This window comes from Oncorhynchus tshawytscha, linkage group LG16 (genome assembly GCF_018296145.1).
Source record: "Oncorhynchus tshawytscha isolate Ot180627B linkage group LG16, Otsh_v2.0, whole genome shotgun sequence".
In the NCBI taxonomy this organism is placed as follows: domain Eukaryota; kingdom Metazoa; phylum Chordata; class Actinopteri; order Salmoniformes; family Salmonidae; genus Oncorhynchus; species Oncorhynchus tshawytscha.
This window is the reverse complement of record NC_056444.1, coordinates 37,832,532-37,846,855: the sequence shown is the minus strand read 5'-3', so window position 1 is coordinate 37,846,855 and position 14,324 is coordinate 37,832,532. Positions and strand designations below refer to the sequence as shown.

The following is a 14,324-nucleotide window of genomic DNA, read 5'->3' as shown; positions in this document are numbered from 1 at the left end:
TACACATCATACTAAAAATGGAGGGAGCCACTCATCACGTCACAATTTAATTTTCTCTGTTCCTCTCCAGCCAATTCAAAAGATAAGGAAACAGAAACATTGGCATAAAGAATGGGCCCTTTCTTTGACAGCTCTATTCTGTTGGGTCAGTTTGTCAATCTAGTGCTCTGTATACCCAACGGCAGCAGTGAAACAACAAGAGAATCCCGAGGATTCTATTGACAAGAGATTGGAGCCAGGGGCTGATGAAGTGTTAATGTTTCTAATGACTTCTTAATGAAGAGGCTTACAGCACATCAAATAAATATGGGACACAGTCTCATCTGGTATTCACACAGGTTCTTCCAGTCATAAATAGAATAGCGGGCGTAATAGGCCGAGTGCAAATGCATAATCACTCTGTTAACAAGACTGATGAGGGCAGAGGTTGTTCCAAAAACCTTGGTGCTCAATCTGCGGTATAACATCATTACTGCAACTCCTCAAATATGTGTGTGCTCTGCTCAGAAAGAACGATCGCCAGGACTTTAACCAAACGTCACGGTTTATTTGAAATCACCTGTTACGCAAAAGGACATAAAGAACACTCTTTGTACTTTCACCCAGCACTGAGACAATAGTGGCTTTTATTACAATGCTTCTCAGGTAGTGTACCAACACATCCCCTCCTCACTCCTAATAACACATCTTTTATGAAAATATTACAAATACAAATGTCGATTGAATCATCAACAGGACTGTATTGTGTTCGTTCGTCGGTCTCTCTCGCCAGGCTGGTAAGAAGCCAATGGCATGAAAGGCTTTCGGGGACGTCCATATTAAATCAAACACATTCCACCTCTGGTGATGCGACGCTGTGAATTGTGTTATTTAAGAGCATCAGCCACTTCACATGAAAGGTTCCTGGAGGCTCTAATGATAAGAGTTGCTTGGTACTGAGGTGGAGTAAAGCCTAGAGTGGATGTGTCGCTTTGTTCAGAAGAAATCAGTGAATATAAATAATGTCACATAGCAGACACTTTTATTCAAAGAAATGTACAGTACAATGAGAGCATCCATTTTTATTATGTGATCAATGCAGGAATTGAACTACCTTGGCATTGCTAGAGCAGTGCTCTTACAAACTCTACCACTATCTAACAGTCCCATTGAAGGACACTTTCAAGGTCTAGTCGTTACCTATAGTCTCGTACCACACCTCTCCTCAGGGACAGCCATCCGTTCCATGTATTTTAACTAACTAACTAACTAACTACACCTGATTCAACTTGACAACTAATGATCAAGCCCTTGACTACTTGAATCAGGTGAGTTAGCTCAGGGCTACAGGAGGAAAATAGTCCTGCAGCAACAGGAAATATGAATTATGATTATAATTTCTGGACCTTTTCGTTAGGGGTTTATACATTTTTCGTTGGGGCAAATCAAGTCTGACATTTTAAAGTGAAAATTAAAAACTTCAGAAAAGTTTTTAAACTTTGAATACACTACAAAATTCTCAACAACAAAAGGGTAATCAAATTAAGATCCTACGTCTGTAGGTACTACAACCACTTGCATTAGTGTTGTACTACCAAGAGGAACCCCAGGAATGGTCCGTAGGATTCCCCTCGTGTCTCTATGAGAGGCGAGAACAGAGTCAGCCGAAGTCCGCTTGAAATGTAAGTCATGGTTATGTTCAGAAGGACACACAGTGACAAAATTATTGCAAAAGGGAAATTTGAGTTTGGGTAGTGCTTTTCCATTTTGCCAGGTTTTAAACCGATTTTCCCTGTTTACCGCCTACTGAGCATGAACCAGGGGAGGGTGCGGCGGAGGGGGTCTCAGTACCTCCCCTTCACGCCCAGTTCCTGCTCGGCGGTGTGCTCGATGGCGGCGTGGAGAACACGCACCTCCTCCTGGGTCAGGGTCCTCTCCATGTGGCGGTAGGTGATGCGGTAACAGTGGCTGTGCTTCTGCGTCCTGTGGGTAGAGAAGAAGAGAGACAGGGGTTAGGAGGACCGAGAGGGATCAAGAGAGGGTGTTGGTCACAATGGATTTAAAAAAAAGAAAAAGATACGTCCCTTTTTCATGACCCGGTCTTTCAAAGATAATTCGTAAAAATCCAAATAACTTCACAGATCTTCATTGTAAAGGGTTAAACGCTGTTCCCCATGCTTGTTCAATGAATCATAAACAATTAATGAACATGCACCTGTGTTAAGACCCTAACAGTTTACAGATGGTAGGTAATTAAGGTCACAGTTAAGAAAATTTAGGACACTAAAGAAGCCTTTTTACTGACTCTGAAAAACACCAAAAGAAAGATGCCTAGGATCCCTGCTCATCTGTGTGAACGTGCCTTAGGTATGCTGCAAGGAGGCATGAGGACTGCAGATGTGTCCAGGGAAATAAATTGCGATGTCCATACTGTGAGACGCCTAAGACAGCGCTACAGGGAGACAGGACGGACAGCTGATCATCCTCACAGTGGCAGACCACGTGTAACAACACCTGCACAGAATCTGAACATCACACCTGTGGGAAAGGTACAGGATGGCAACAACAACTGCTCGAGTTACACCAGGAACGCACAATCCCTCCATCAGTGCTCAGACTGTCCGTAACAGGCTGAGAGAGGCTGGACTGAGGGATTGTAAGGCCTGTTGTAAGGTAGGTCCTCACCATACATCACCAGCAACAACGTCGGCTATGAGCACAAACCCACTGTCGCTGGACCAGACAGGAGTGGCAAAAAGTGCTTTTTACTGACAAGTCGCAGTTTTGTCTCACCAGGGGTGATGGTCGGATTCGCATTTATCGTTGAAGGAATGAGCGTTACACCGAGGCCTGTGCTCTGGAGCGGGATCGATTTGGAGTTGGAGGGTCCGTCATGGTCTGGGGCGGTGTGTCACAGTATCACCGGACTGAGCTTGTTGACATTGCAGACAATCTCAACGCTGGGCATGACAGGGAAGACATCCTCCTCCCTCATGTGGTACCCTTCCTGCAGGCTCATCCTGACATGACCCTCCAGCATGACAATGCCACCAGCCAAACTGCTCATTCTGTGTGTGATTTCCTGCAAGACAAGAATGTCAGTGTTCTGCCATGGCCAGCGAAGAGCCCGGATCTCAATCCCATTGAGCACGTCTGGGACCTGTTGGATCGGAGGGTGAGGGCTAGGGCCATTCCCCCCAGAAATATCCGGGAACTTGGAGGTGCCTTGGTGGAAGAGTGGGGTAACATCTCACAGCAAGAATGGGCAAATCTGGTGCAGTCCATGAGGAGGAGATGCACTGCAGTACTTAATGCAGCTGGTGTCCACACCAGATACTAACTGTTACTTTGATTTTGACCCCCCCCCTTTGTTCAGGGACACATTATTCAATTTCTGTTAGTCACATGTCTGTGGAACTTGTTCAGTTTATGTCTCAGTTGTTGAATCTTATTATGTTCATACAAATATTTACACATGTTAAGTTTGCTGAAAATAAACACAGTTGACAGTGAGAGGACGTTTATATTTTTGGAGACTAATGAACACAAAAGGTATGTATGACCTCTCTAGTGAGATCCACATGGGCAATCCCAATTAGATCAGACAATATTCATGTTGTCTACAATATTTGTCACATCCCTCCATTCCTAAGGGATAGAGAAAGACATTAGGCGAGATATTAGAGCCTACAGTAGTCAAGATAATGGATTACGCATGCACACACCCAAATGCCCGTGCCCACACACGCACACATAGTCCCTGTCTCTCTAGGGGACAGTAATGAGGATCTTCAAAGTACAGCGAAGGATGAACATGAACAACGGTAGTATCCGCCACATAAAGCAGCTTGAAAGCTAAGCATGGCCCTTTTGTCATTTCCATATTGCGGTGCTCATTGAAACCAACGGCTGAGATTTGTATTGTGCCACAAAGCACCTGGCTAAGACAAAATGTCTGAGAGGAGACTTCTGAAAGACAGAGCCTTGGGATTCCATAGCCCAAACCCCATGGGATCCCTGATAAAAATCAAAGTCGGCTTCATACCAGCAGACTCCCACTGTCAGGGGGACACATCTGGTGTCTACTGTTGCAGAGATAATAATTCAAACAGAGACGTGGTGACAAAATCACGCAGTGGTTTTAGTTCCGCAAACACTGAGGCAGGCTGTGGCGACTGACATCAGAAAGTGTCAACTGTGTTCTGATAACTCCTAATTTCAAGCACATTCCACACCGGTCCTATTTTCTGTATACACATCACAATATGGGGGTGCATTTTTTTAAAAACAGTGCAGACGGCTGCTGCAAATTACTGGGAAAACATTACTGGGAAAACAAACTGTTTTCCCTGACAATGCAGATATCCACTGGAAATGAGAAGCCGCAATTACGACGAGGCGGTGGCGACACTCAGGCCGAGTTTAGCCACGTTTAATCAGGAAATCCTTTAGGGCCATAAACGGGAGCTCCGCTCTCGCCTTTCATTTCTCTCCAGCTCCGGTAGACAGGAGAATAGATTACATTTTTCCAGCTTTACAGTGTTCTATATGGTGGCGGGGGCTGTGCCATAGGTGTCGGTTTCTTCCCTCCTCTACTCTCTGAAAGGGCAACCTTGTTTTACAGAAAACCCCTCCTCGCGGGCTGCCACGCTAAGAATAGCTGCAGCCCGAGAGAGTGTGATCTCTGGGTAACCTTGTCGGGAGGTGACTGACAGATGAGAAAATATAATTTAGAGCGCACGGCGCGGAAAGAGATAATTGGTTTATTGGACCGACATCCTCGTTAAAGAGAAAAAAGAGAAGAAAATAAAAATCACACTCTCAGTTAGAGAGCTATTGTGCGCAGCTTCGTAAATACCAGCCCTGACAAATTTATGCCACCACTGATTGCAAATGGGACATTGCATGGCGCTCACACGCAGCTATGTCTTTCTATACTTTTTGGGGACCAATAAAAATCCTATTTTCCCTAACTCTTAACCCTAAACCTAACCTTAACTCCACCCCCACCACAGCCAAAACCAGCTAATGAGAAAAATGTTTTTGAGCTTGCACAATGTTCTTCTCCCTCTCCCTCCATCATTGACTTGACATGTCAATGTATTACAATACATACTGTAGACATGCCAATGATAAGCTAATGGAATTTGCTCCAAACCAGAACTGTGTATTAATGATAATAGAGTGCAGACCATAACTATCAACTGTACAGGAGGGGAGGGGACATTTTCTGAGGCGATTCCGACTTGATAATGGAGAAATTAATTATTCAACGTCCGAGCCCATCAAAAATAATCAATGATTGGCCATGACACCCCGTTAGAAATGGCATTTGTTGTCTCCATTGTCTCCATCCACAGCAGTTGGTTCATGCATAGCTTCCCTCGTTTCCCTCTCTCTCTCTCCCCACTCCTCCCCAGTCTGTCTTAGCAAAAAGAGTATCTGACATTTCCGCAGAACGCACAGTTGTTCAATAATTCAGTGCGCAGAAGAAGAACAGTGATCCAAACACAAAATACAATCACTATTTATTGTAGAAGTCTCCATTTTATTGCCCTGCAGAATTTGGTTTACATTCAGCCAGTCGGCTGTTGGTTATTCACACTTGCTTCTTCCAAAGGGAGAAAAACAGAGCTGTCCAGGAGCAAAGAGGATTTGGCCTCCAAGGCCGGCAGGGCAGATGTGAGAAAACTATCTAACAAAGATTCGGGTGCTGTAATCGGGAATGTACAGTATGTTCAGAAAGAGTTATGTCGTGAAGCAAAGCGAGCTTTGTTGTGGCGGGACACTCGAGTCAGACAGCTGACAATGTCAAAACAAAATGTTCAATAAAATGTGTGGTCAAACAAATACAGTTCTCCTGACACACGTTGTGATTTTGTTGATTACATGTTGTGTACCTCTCCAGGCCACACTTTTTAGGAGTGAGTAGACCTATTTTCAGTGAGTGAAGAGGTTATCCAACAGACTGCTTCACAAACTGGATGTAATGTGGTTGTATTCATGACGTCATTACAACCTATTTGGTAAAGGGCTAGGACTTGTTGTGTATCTACAGTCACGAGTGACGGAGCAATGAGATCAGTGATGCTTAGGGGGATGTTTGGAGGAGTTGGGCTGGGAGATGGGTCAGTGGCTGGCTGAGGGAAGAGAAGCTGAGAGGAGGAGAGAAGCCCAACACACAGGAAGCAGGAAGTCCACTCTAATTGGTCCCAGTCAGCTAGAGAGAAGACTGCTTTAGCCTGGGACACTTTCTCTCTCTCACTTTGTCTTTTATGCTCTCCAACACTGACTGACTGACTGACTGACTGACTGACTGACTGACTGACTGACTGACTGACTGACTGACTGACACACACTGCTCCAACACAGACCCGGTGCCAGGATAAAGTGACTAAGGGGGCAGTTGAAATTGGCGAGTGGGATACATTTTTGGGGGTTCTTGCATTGGAATTATATTGAACTCTGCTTATATAATCACGCTATACCAATATAAACAAAGTTCAAATACCGAGACTCCAAGATCATTGAGGGCTTTTAAAATCTGTAGCTTCTCTCTGCTGCGCTATATTAGCGCAATGGACAGCGCGCTGAAGCTAGGCGGTTTTGGTAATGAATATAGGCTACAAACAGCCTATGTGAATCTAGCCGTACACAGAACTGTCTTGCCAAAATAATGCAAATCAAATGCTGAATGTAGTAACCTAGTTATTCATGCATGCAAACAAAAATACTGAATAGCAGTTTGGCTTAGAAAACCAGCACAACTGAATGCTAATAAACGCGATGCGAATAAACAGAACAAAACAGCGGTACCAAGTAGTAGGCCTTGGGTTCTTTCATTGGAATTATATTGAATTCTGCTTATATCAGGTTATACCATAATAAACACAAACATTTAAAAAAATACTTTTGACCAAGAATTTACAGGATCAACGGCACAAAATCTCACTGCGCTCCATCAGCACCATGGACAGCACCCTGCATACTAAAGCCAGATTTTGATAAAAACTAACCAGCTATAGATAGTGGTGGTGCATCAGTGCCACTGGCACTGCACTGTGCCCAAATGGCTTCAAAATTGCTGTCGCACCTCAGCTTCTTGACACACTCCAAAGCACCACATTGACTCCAGTGTAAAGAGCCGTTGCTTTTGCCTGGAGTAATTTGTTTGGAGGATCGAGAAGACTGACGATTCTGTGCATTTAAAAAAATATATTTTACCTTTATTTAACCAGGTAGGCTAGTTGAGAACAAGTTCTCATTTAGAACTGCGACCTGGCCAAGATAAAGCAAAGCAGTGAGACAGAAACAACACAGAGTTACACATGGAATAAACAAGAGTACAGTCAACAACACAATATAAAAAAAACTGTCTATAGTCTATATACAGTGTGTGCAAATGGCATGAGGTGGTAAGGCAATAAATAGGACATAGTAGCAAAGTAATTACAATTTAGCAGATTAACACTGGAGTGATAGATGAGCAGATGATGATGAGCAGATGATGGTGTGTAAGTAGTGATACTGGTGTGCAAAAGAGCAGCAAAGTAAATAAAAACAATATGGGGGTGAGGTAGGTAGATTGGGTGGGCTATTTACAGATGGACTATGTACAGCTGCAAGCGATCGGTTAGCTGCTCAGATAGCTGATGTTTAAAGTTAGTGATGGAAATGTAAGTCTCCAGCTTCAGCGATTTTTGCAATTTGTTCCAGTCACTGGCACCAGAGAACTGGAAGGAAAGGCGGCCAAAGGAGGTGTTGGCTTTGGAGATGACCCGTGAGATATACCTGCTGGAGCGCGTGCTACGCGTGTTGTTATTGTGACCAGTGAGTTGAGATAAGGTGGAGCTTTAGCATAGCCTTATAGATGACCTGGAGTCAGTGGGTCTGGCTACGAATATGTAGTGAGGGCCATCCGACTAGAGCATACAGGTCGCAGTGGTGGGTAGTATAAGGCGCTTTGGTAACTAGTGTTGTATGGCATTGAAGCTCGTTTGGAGGTTAGTTAACACAGTGTCCAAAGAAGGGCCAGATGTATACAGAATGGTGTCGCCTGCGTAGAGGTGGATCAGGGAATCACCTGCAGCAAGAGCGACATCATTGATATATACAGAGAAAAATGTCGCCCTGAGAATTGAACCCTGTGGTACCACCATAGAGACTGCCAGAGGTCCGGACAACAGGCCCTCCGATTTGACACACTGAACTGTGTCTGAGAAGTAGTTGGTGAACCAGGCGAGGCAGTCATTTGAGAAAGCAAGTCTATTGAGTCTGCCGATAACAATACGGTGATTGACAGAGTCGAAAGCCTTGGCCAGGTCGATGAAGATGGCCGCACAGTACTGTCTTTTATCAATGGCGGTTATGATATCGTTTAGTACCTTGAGCGTGGCTGAGGTGCACCAGTGACCAGCTCAGAAACCGGATTGCACAGCGGAGAAGGTACGGTGGGATTCGAAATGGTCAGTGATCTGTTTATTAACTTGGCTTTTAAAGACTAGATTGGTGGCTGTAAACTTAAAGCCGGGGTCCGTCACTGCTTTCAGCAACCCTGTAGCCTCGAGTCTTACTTCTGTGTTGTAGGAACTTGTGTGTTTTTTCCTGTTTTTATGGAAACCCAAAAGGAGTTATTCCTGCCCGCCCAGTGGCTTTCCATAGCCCCCTGAACACCGGCAAAGTTTACATGACAGGTTGGCGTAAAATAAATCAGTATCTCCGCTCTGCTGTGTCACCCTGTCAAGCAGTTAAACTTTTTAGCACTTTTTTTTGTGTAAAGGACATAAATCTAAAACTGAGGGAGCAAAAGTTTGAACTTAGCCCCCTAAGTTCCCTTTAACCCCCTCGTGTAGCCGGGTAACACCTATATGAGAATGCTGTTCATTGACCACAGTTCAGCATTCAACACTATTCTCTCCTAGCTCAACACCAAGCTCAGAGCCCTGGGTCTGTACAACACCCTCTGCAAAAGGATCCCGGACTTCCTGATGGGCAGATTATAGGCTGTGAGAATTGGCAGCAACACCTCTTCCACACAGGCTCCTAACCCCCACCCCCCATAGTCCATATACAGTGGGAAGAACAAGTATTTGATACACTGCCGATTTTGCAGGTTTTCCTACTTACAAAGCATGTAGAGGTCTGTAATTTTTTATCATAGGTACACTTCAACTGTGAGAGACGGAATCTAAAACATAAATCCAGAAAAATCAAATATACTGTACAGCTATTCAAATTGAGAGCACAGACAAGTTGTTTTCCCACCTCCAAGCAATTTGTATTTGTTTTAATGTGATTGCAAGTCATCTCATACTAAACATCCTATATTTTCAAGTAATTCATCTAGTCAGGATGGACGTTATCTTATACGCACCAATGTAATTGAGAAATAATCTGAGTAATTGCAGTCCACAGGAATCTGAACATCCTCTGCATTTGCATACATTTCCATGAATTCATTTGTCATTTCAGTTCGTATTTTTTTCTTAAAGCTTTCTTTTCTTTTCTCTCCTTGATACTTATGTAACTGGAGGGATACATCTAAGCCATCCTACATTTACCTGTCACAAGTCTTAGAAAAAGCATTGCTTTTCATGTGGTGCTTGTTTCATTCATGAGAGGGAAACGGAGGAAGGCTGCTTGCTGGGACAACCCCCCCCACTGATGGCTGGCATTCAAGATGAGATTCTGAGATGAGAGGAGAGAGGAGCAGACCAGGGACTCTCTCCAGACTCCATGCCATGCTAATGATGCCAAGCAGTAACCAACAAGGCACTGGGATAGTAAAGCGATGCTGGTTCAGGTTTTTTGCACCACTGAAGTGTTTAGGCTTCCTTTGCTTCCTCTGAGATCCTCTGGTATAACACATTGACCAAATATGATAGCAATTAGAGGGTATAGGAGTTGCTACACTGGATAGTGGAAAACGCCTCGGCCGTTCAAGAGAAAAATCTCTATTTCTTTTCACTTCAATGACAGGCTCTCCAAGACAGATACTGCTTTGTCATTCACAAATTATGCTTTTGCAATCCAACAAGGTTTTTCATTGTTAAAGGCTGAGGGGGTAGTTCTGACATTGTTGAGGGCTGTCTTCTTGTCATTGTTATCTTGGTTGTGAGAGTGAATAAGCGTTGCTATCTATAGTCACACACATAGCCACCCCAATAGTACATGCGATTTCCAAACTATCAATCATCATTTTTTCAAAGTGGTTGACAAAGTTGTCCATAAAGAGGGAGGAGGTGGAGGGAGAAGGTGGAAAATAGTTTCCCAGGGTTGGAGGCAGAGGCTTGGAATTTCGAGTGATATAAAGCGGCTTCAGCAGCGGATACAGAAAAAGAGAAGGCAGAGAGTGGAAGGATGATAGGTCCTCCGGAAGTTTAGTTTTTCTCCATTTTCACTCAACTGCCGGCAGCCACAGAGCAGGAGGGGAGGGTCAAGACGGCTGGGAGGAGAGGGGACAGTGGGAATCAAAGGAGGCAGAAAGGGAGGAAAATGTATCAGAAGGGAGAAATTATAGGATAGATGGGGAGAGAGTAGTGAGAGAGAAAGAGTGAAGATTGCGACGGTGCATGACCATCTGGGTAGGGGCTGAGTGGGTAGGGTTTGAGAAGAGAAAAGTAGTGATCAGAGACCTGGAGGGGGTTGCAGTGGGATTAGTAGGCAAACAGCCTCCAGTAAAGATGAGGTCAAGCGTATTGCCTGCCTTGTGAGTGGGAGGGGGCTGGGTAAGGGTGAGGTCAAAAGAGGAAAGAAGGGGAAAGAAAGGTGTAAATAATCAAAGTCCGGTGTCGGGAGGTTGAAGTCGCCCAGTATGATGAGTGGTGAGCCATCGTTGGGAAATAATCTTACTAAGGTGTCAAGCTCATTAAGGAACTTTTCAAGGGCACCTGGTGGGCCCATAGGCGACAATGTTAAGCTTGAGTGGACAACTGACAGTGACAGCATGGAATTCAAATGAGAAGAACTACCATTTAGGAGAAATGAGTATCCCTGTGCCACCACCGTGAAGGACAGATGCTCTCGGACTATGAGAGAGCAGCTGGAGTAGCAGTGTTCTCTGTGGTAATCCATACTATGAATGTGCATTGTTGCTATCAGTCTTGCCTTACCTGCATGCCTTTCAAATTGACAATAAAAAATATTTTGTTAAGCCTTGATGTGTCATACTGTAAATTAAGGTAGGAGGTTTCATCAGAAAATCACCAAGCCTTGACTGAAAAAGTGTTGAAACACTGAATCTCATTTAGACATGAACCAGGCGGAACCACCTGGTGCACCAGTCGCTCACATTCCCTGTTAAATTCAACAGTATCTCTCCCCTATCTGCACTCATGCCCCAGATCTCCAAGACAATGAGTGAAAGTTACACATCCCACATGTCAAATTAATGTGCCTAATTAGAGATAAATAAATAAAGAATGAAAGAGGGAGAGTGAAGCAAGAAAGAAAAAGAGGGAGAGCGACAGAGAAAAAAGAGAGGGAGAAAGCGAAAGAGAGAGAGAAAGAGATCCTCTCACTATGAGAAGAAGAAACTTTTCAAAGGCCTCAAATTAAAATTCAAGCTCAGAAGTCTCCCAGTGGAACAGCAGTGATTTGAATTATTAAGATCTCTGTCACAAATGAGGGGGAAACACATTTTGGTGGTGGGCCCATATAAAGAAGGGGTCCCGTAGCGCCAGGCATGCAAGAGGCTGTATGATTATGATCAACGTTCCATAAATGCATCACTGATTGGAACAGAGGGGTAGTGGATTGACGTCAAAGCTAGCTTAACACTGACAAGGTCTCTGTAGAGGGATACACAATTGAAGATGTTGATGTATTTTCATAAACATGTTTACCTACTCAGCTGATGTACAGTGCCTTCAGAAAGCATTCATACCCCTGGACTTATTCTGCATTTTGTTGTTACAGCCTGCATTCAAAATTAATTAAATATATACTTTTAAAAATTATATTTATATTCACACAATACCCTATGACACAGTGAAAACATGTTTTTAGAGATTTCAGCAAATGTATTGAAAATTCTATACAGAAACATCTCATTTACATAAGTATTCACAGCATTGAGCCAATTCATTTTAGAATCACATTTGGCAGCTTTTACAGCTGTGATTCTTTCTGGGTAAGTCTCTAAGAGCTTTGCACACCTGAATTGTACAATATATTAAAGAAGCAATAACACTGGCCTTCTTTAGACTAGTTGAGTATCTGGTTAGAGCCAGTTTGCTCTGTTCTCAGAACAAGAATAGACTGACAAGTTTCAGAAGAATATGATTTGTTTCTGACCATTTTGATCCTGTAATTGAACCCACAAATGCTGATGCTCCAGATATTCAACTAGTCGAAAGAAGGCCAGTTTTATTGCTTCTTTAAATCAGGACAACCATTTTCAGCTGTGCTAACATAATTGCAAAAGAGTTTTCTAATAATCAATTAGCCTTTTAAAATTATAAACTTGGATTAGCTAACACAACATGCCATTGGAACACAGGAGTGATGGTGGCTGATAATGGGCCTCTGTACGCCTATGTAGATATTCCATAAAAAACTGTTTCCAGCTACAATAGTCATTTACAACATTAACAATGTCTACACTGTATTTCTGATTAATTTGATGTTATTTTAATGGACAGAAAATGTGCTTTTCTTTCAAAAACAAGGACATTTCTAAGTGACCCCAAACTTTTGAACGGTAGTGTATATTTTTTAAATTCTTCTTGTTGATCATAGGCCACTCAGGAACATTCAATGTCACATCAGTTAGTAATTCAATTGTATATTTGGCCTTGTGTTTTAGGTTATTGTCCTGCTGAAAGGTGAATTTGTCTCCCAGTGTCCCTTGGAAAGCAGACTGAACCAGGTTTAGCTCTATTCCATTTATTGTTATTTAAAAAACTCCCTTGCCGATGACAAGCATACCATTACATGATGCTTGAAAATATGAAGAGCGGTACTCAGTGGGGTGTTGTGTTGGATTTGCCCCAAATGTAATGTTTTGTATTCAGGAAATAAAGTTAATTTCTTTGCCACATTTTTTACAGTTTATTTTAGTGCATTATTGCAAACAGGATGCATGTTCTGCCCTGAGCGGTTTCCTTCCTCTCCGGCAACTGAGTTAGGAAGGGCGTCTGAATCTTTGTAGTGACTGGGTGCATTGACACACCACCCAAAGTATAATTAATAACTTCGCCATGCTCAAAGGGATATGCAATGCCTGCTTTGTTTAATTTTTTACCCATCTACCAATACCGATCTGCCCTTTTTATGAGGCATTTTGAAAACCTCCCTGGTCTTTGAATCTGTGTTTGAAATTCACTGCTCGACTGAGGGACCTTACAGATAATTGTATATGTGGGGTACAGAGACGAGGTAGTCATTCAAAAATCATGTTAAATAAACACTATTGCAACACAGTGTGAGTTAATACAACTTATTATATGACTTGTTAAGCACATTTTTATTCCTGGACTTATTTAGGGTTGCCACAACAAAGTGGTTGAATACTTATTGACTCAAAACATTGTGACACAACATGTTAAATTCAGACTGTAAAACACAACAAATTGGGGAAAGATTCCACAGGTGTGAATATTTTCTGAAGGCACTGTATGTATGTGTGTGCGTGTCCCAATAGAATCGGAACACACAAATTTCAGGTCTGCTGTGCGCAAACTTGAACATTGTGAAAACTCTGTGCAACTTCTAGCGTACATTTGTTACAGTTTTAAGAGTGGTCATGTAGGGTACAGTGGCTTTTTGATCATAACGTAGGCCTACCAGAGTGGCCTACCATGAAAAACAAGTAAATGCATCCCATAACATTTTAACATGGAAACAGATGTTTTATCATTCATCCTACAGTAGCAACCATTGTGTGGTGTTCAATGTAGGCCTACATTCCATGAGACCTTTGGAAAAAAAACAAGCAGGGCTCGACATTAACCTGTTTATTCACTTGTCCTTCAGACAAGGAGGTAACTGAAAATGTTGTGCTGTTTGATGCAAGAAACCACTTTACAAAATGCATTATTATTCCCATACCATTATTACAGATAATCAGACAAATTATTCTACCCTCTTGCCTATTGGCTACTTAGCTTATTCAAGCCTGTCTCAAAATACAACACTACCCCTTTAAGACAAAAAAAAGGTCCCTACCTGACTTCCTTTTCAAAGATATCTAGAAACGTATATTCCCCAACTGCTCACTACAAATGATCTATAACTGGGCTAATAACTCACTAACTAGCAAAGGATATGAACAAAATGTGCACACATGGCTACATGCAGCTCTTGCTTTGATCTCAAAACAAGCACTTCTACTCACGACCGCTCAT

General features: G+C 42.9%; 1 protein-coding gene across 2 annotated transcripts in view; it reads right to left on the bottom strand.

Annotated features, from left to right (window-relative positions):
• Positions 1-526: 526 nt before the first annotated feature.
• The window catches only part of fars2 (phenylalanyl-tRNA synthetase 2, mitochondrial), a 118,002-nt gene continuing 104,204 nt past the window's right edge, over positions 527-14,324 (bottom strand). For both annotated transcript variants that reach the window (XM_024374796.2, XM_024374795.1), the window contains exon 8: positions 527-1,962. In XM_024374796.2, coding sequence (XP_024230564.1) covers positions 1,824-1,962 — 139 coding nt within the window. In that variant the 3' untranslated portion in view covers positions 527-1,823. The remainder of the gene's footprint in view (positions 1,963-14,324) is intronic.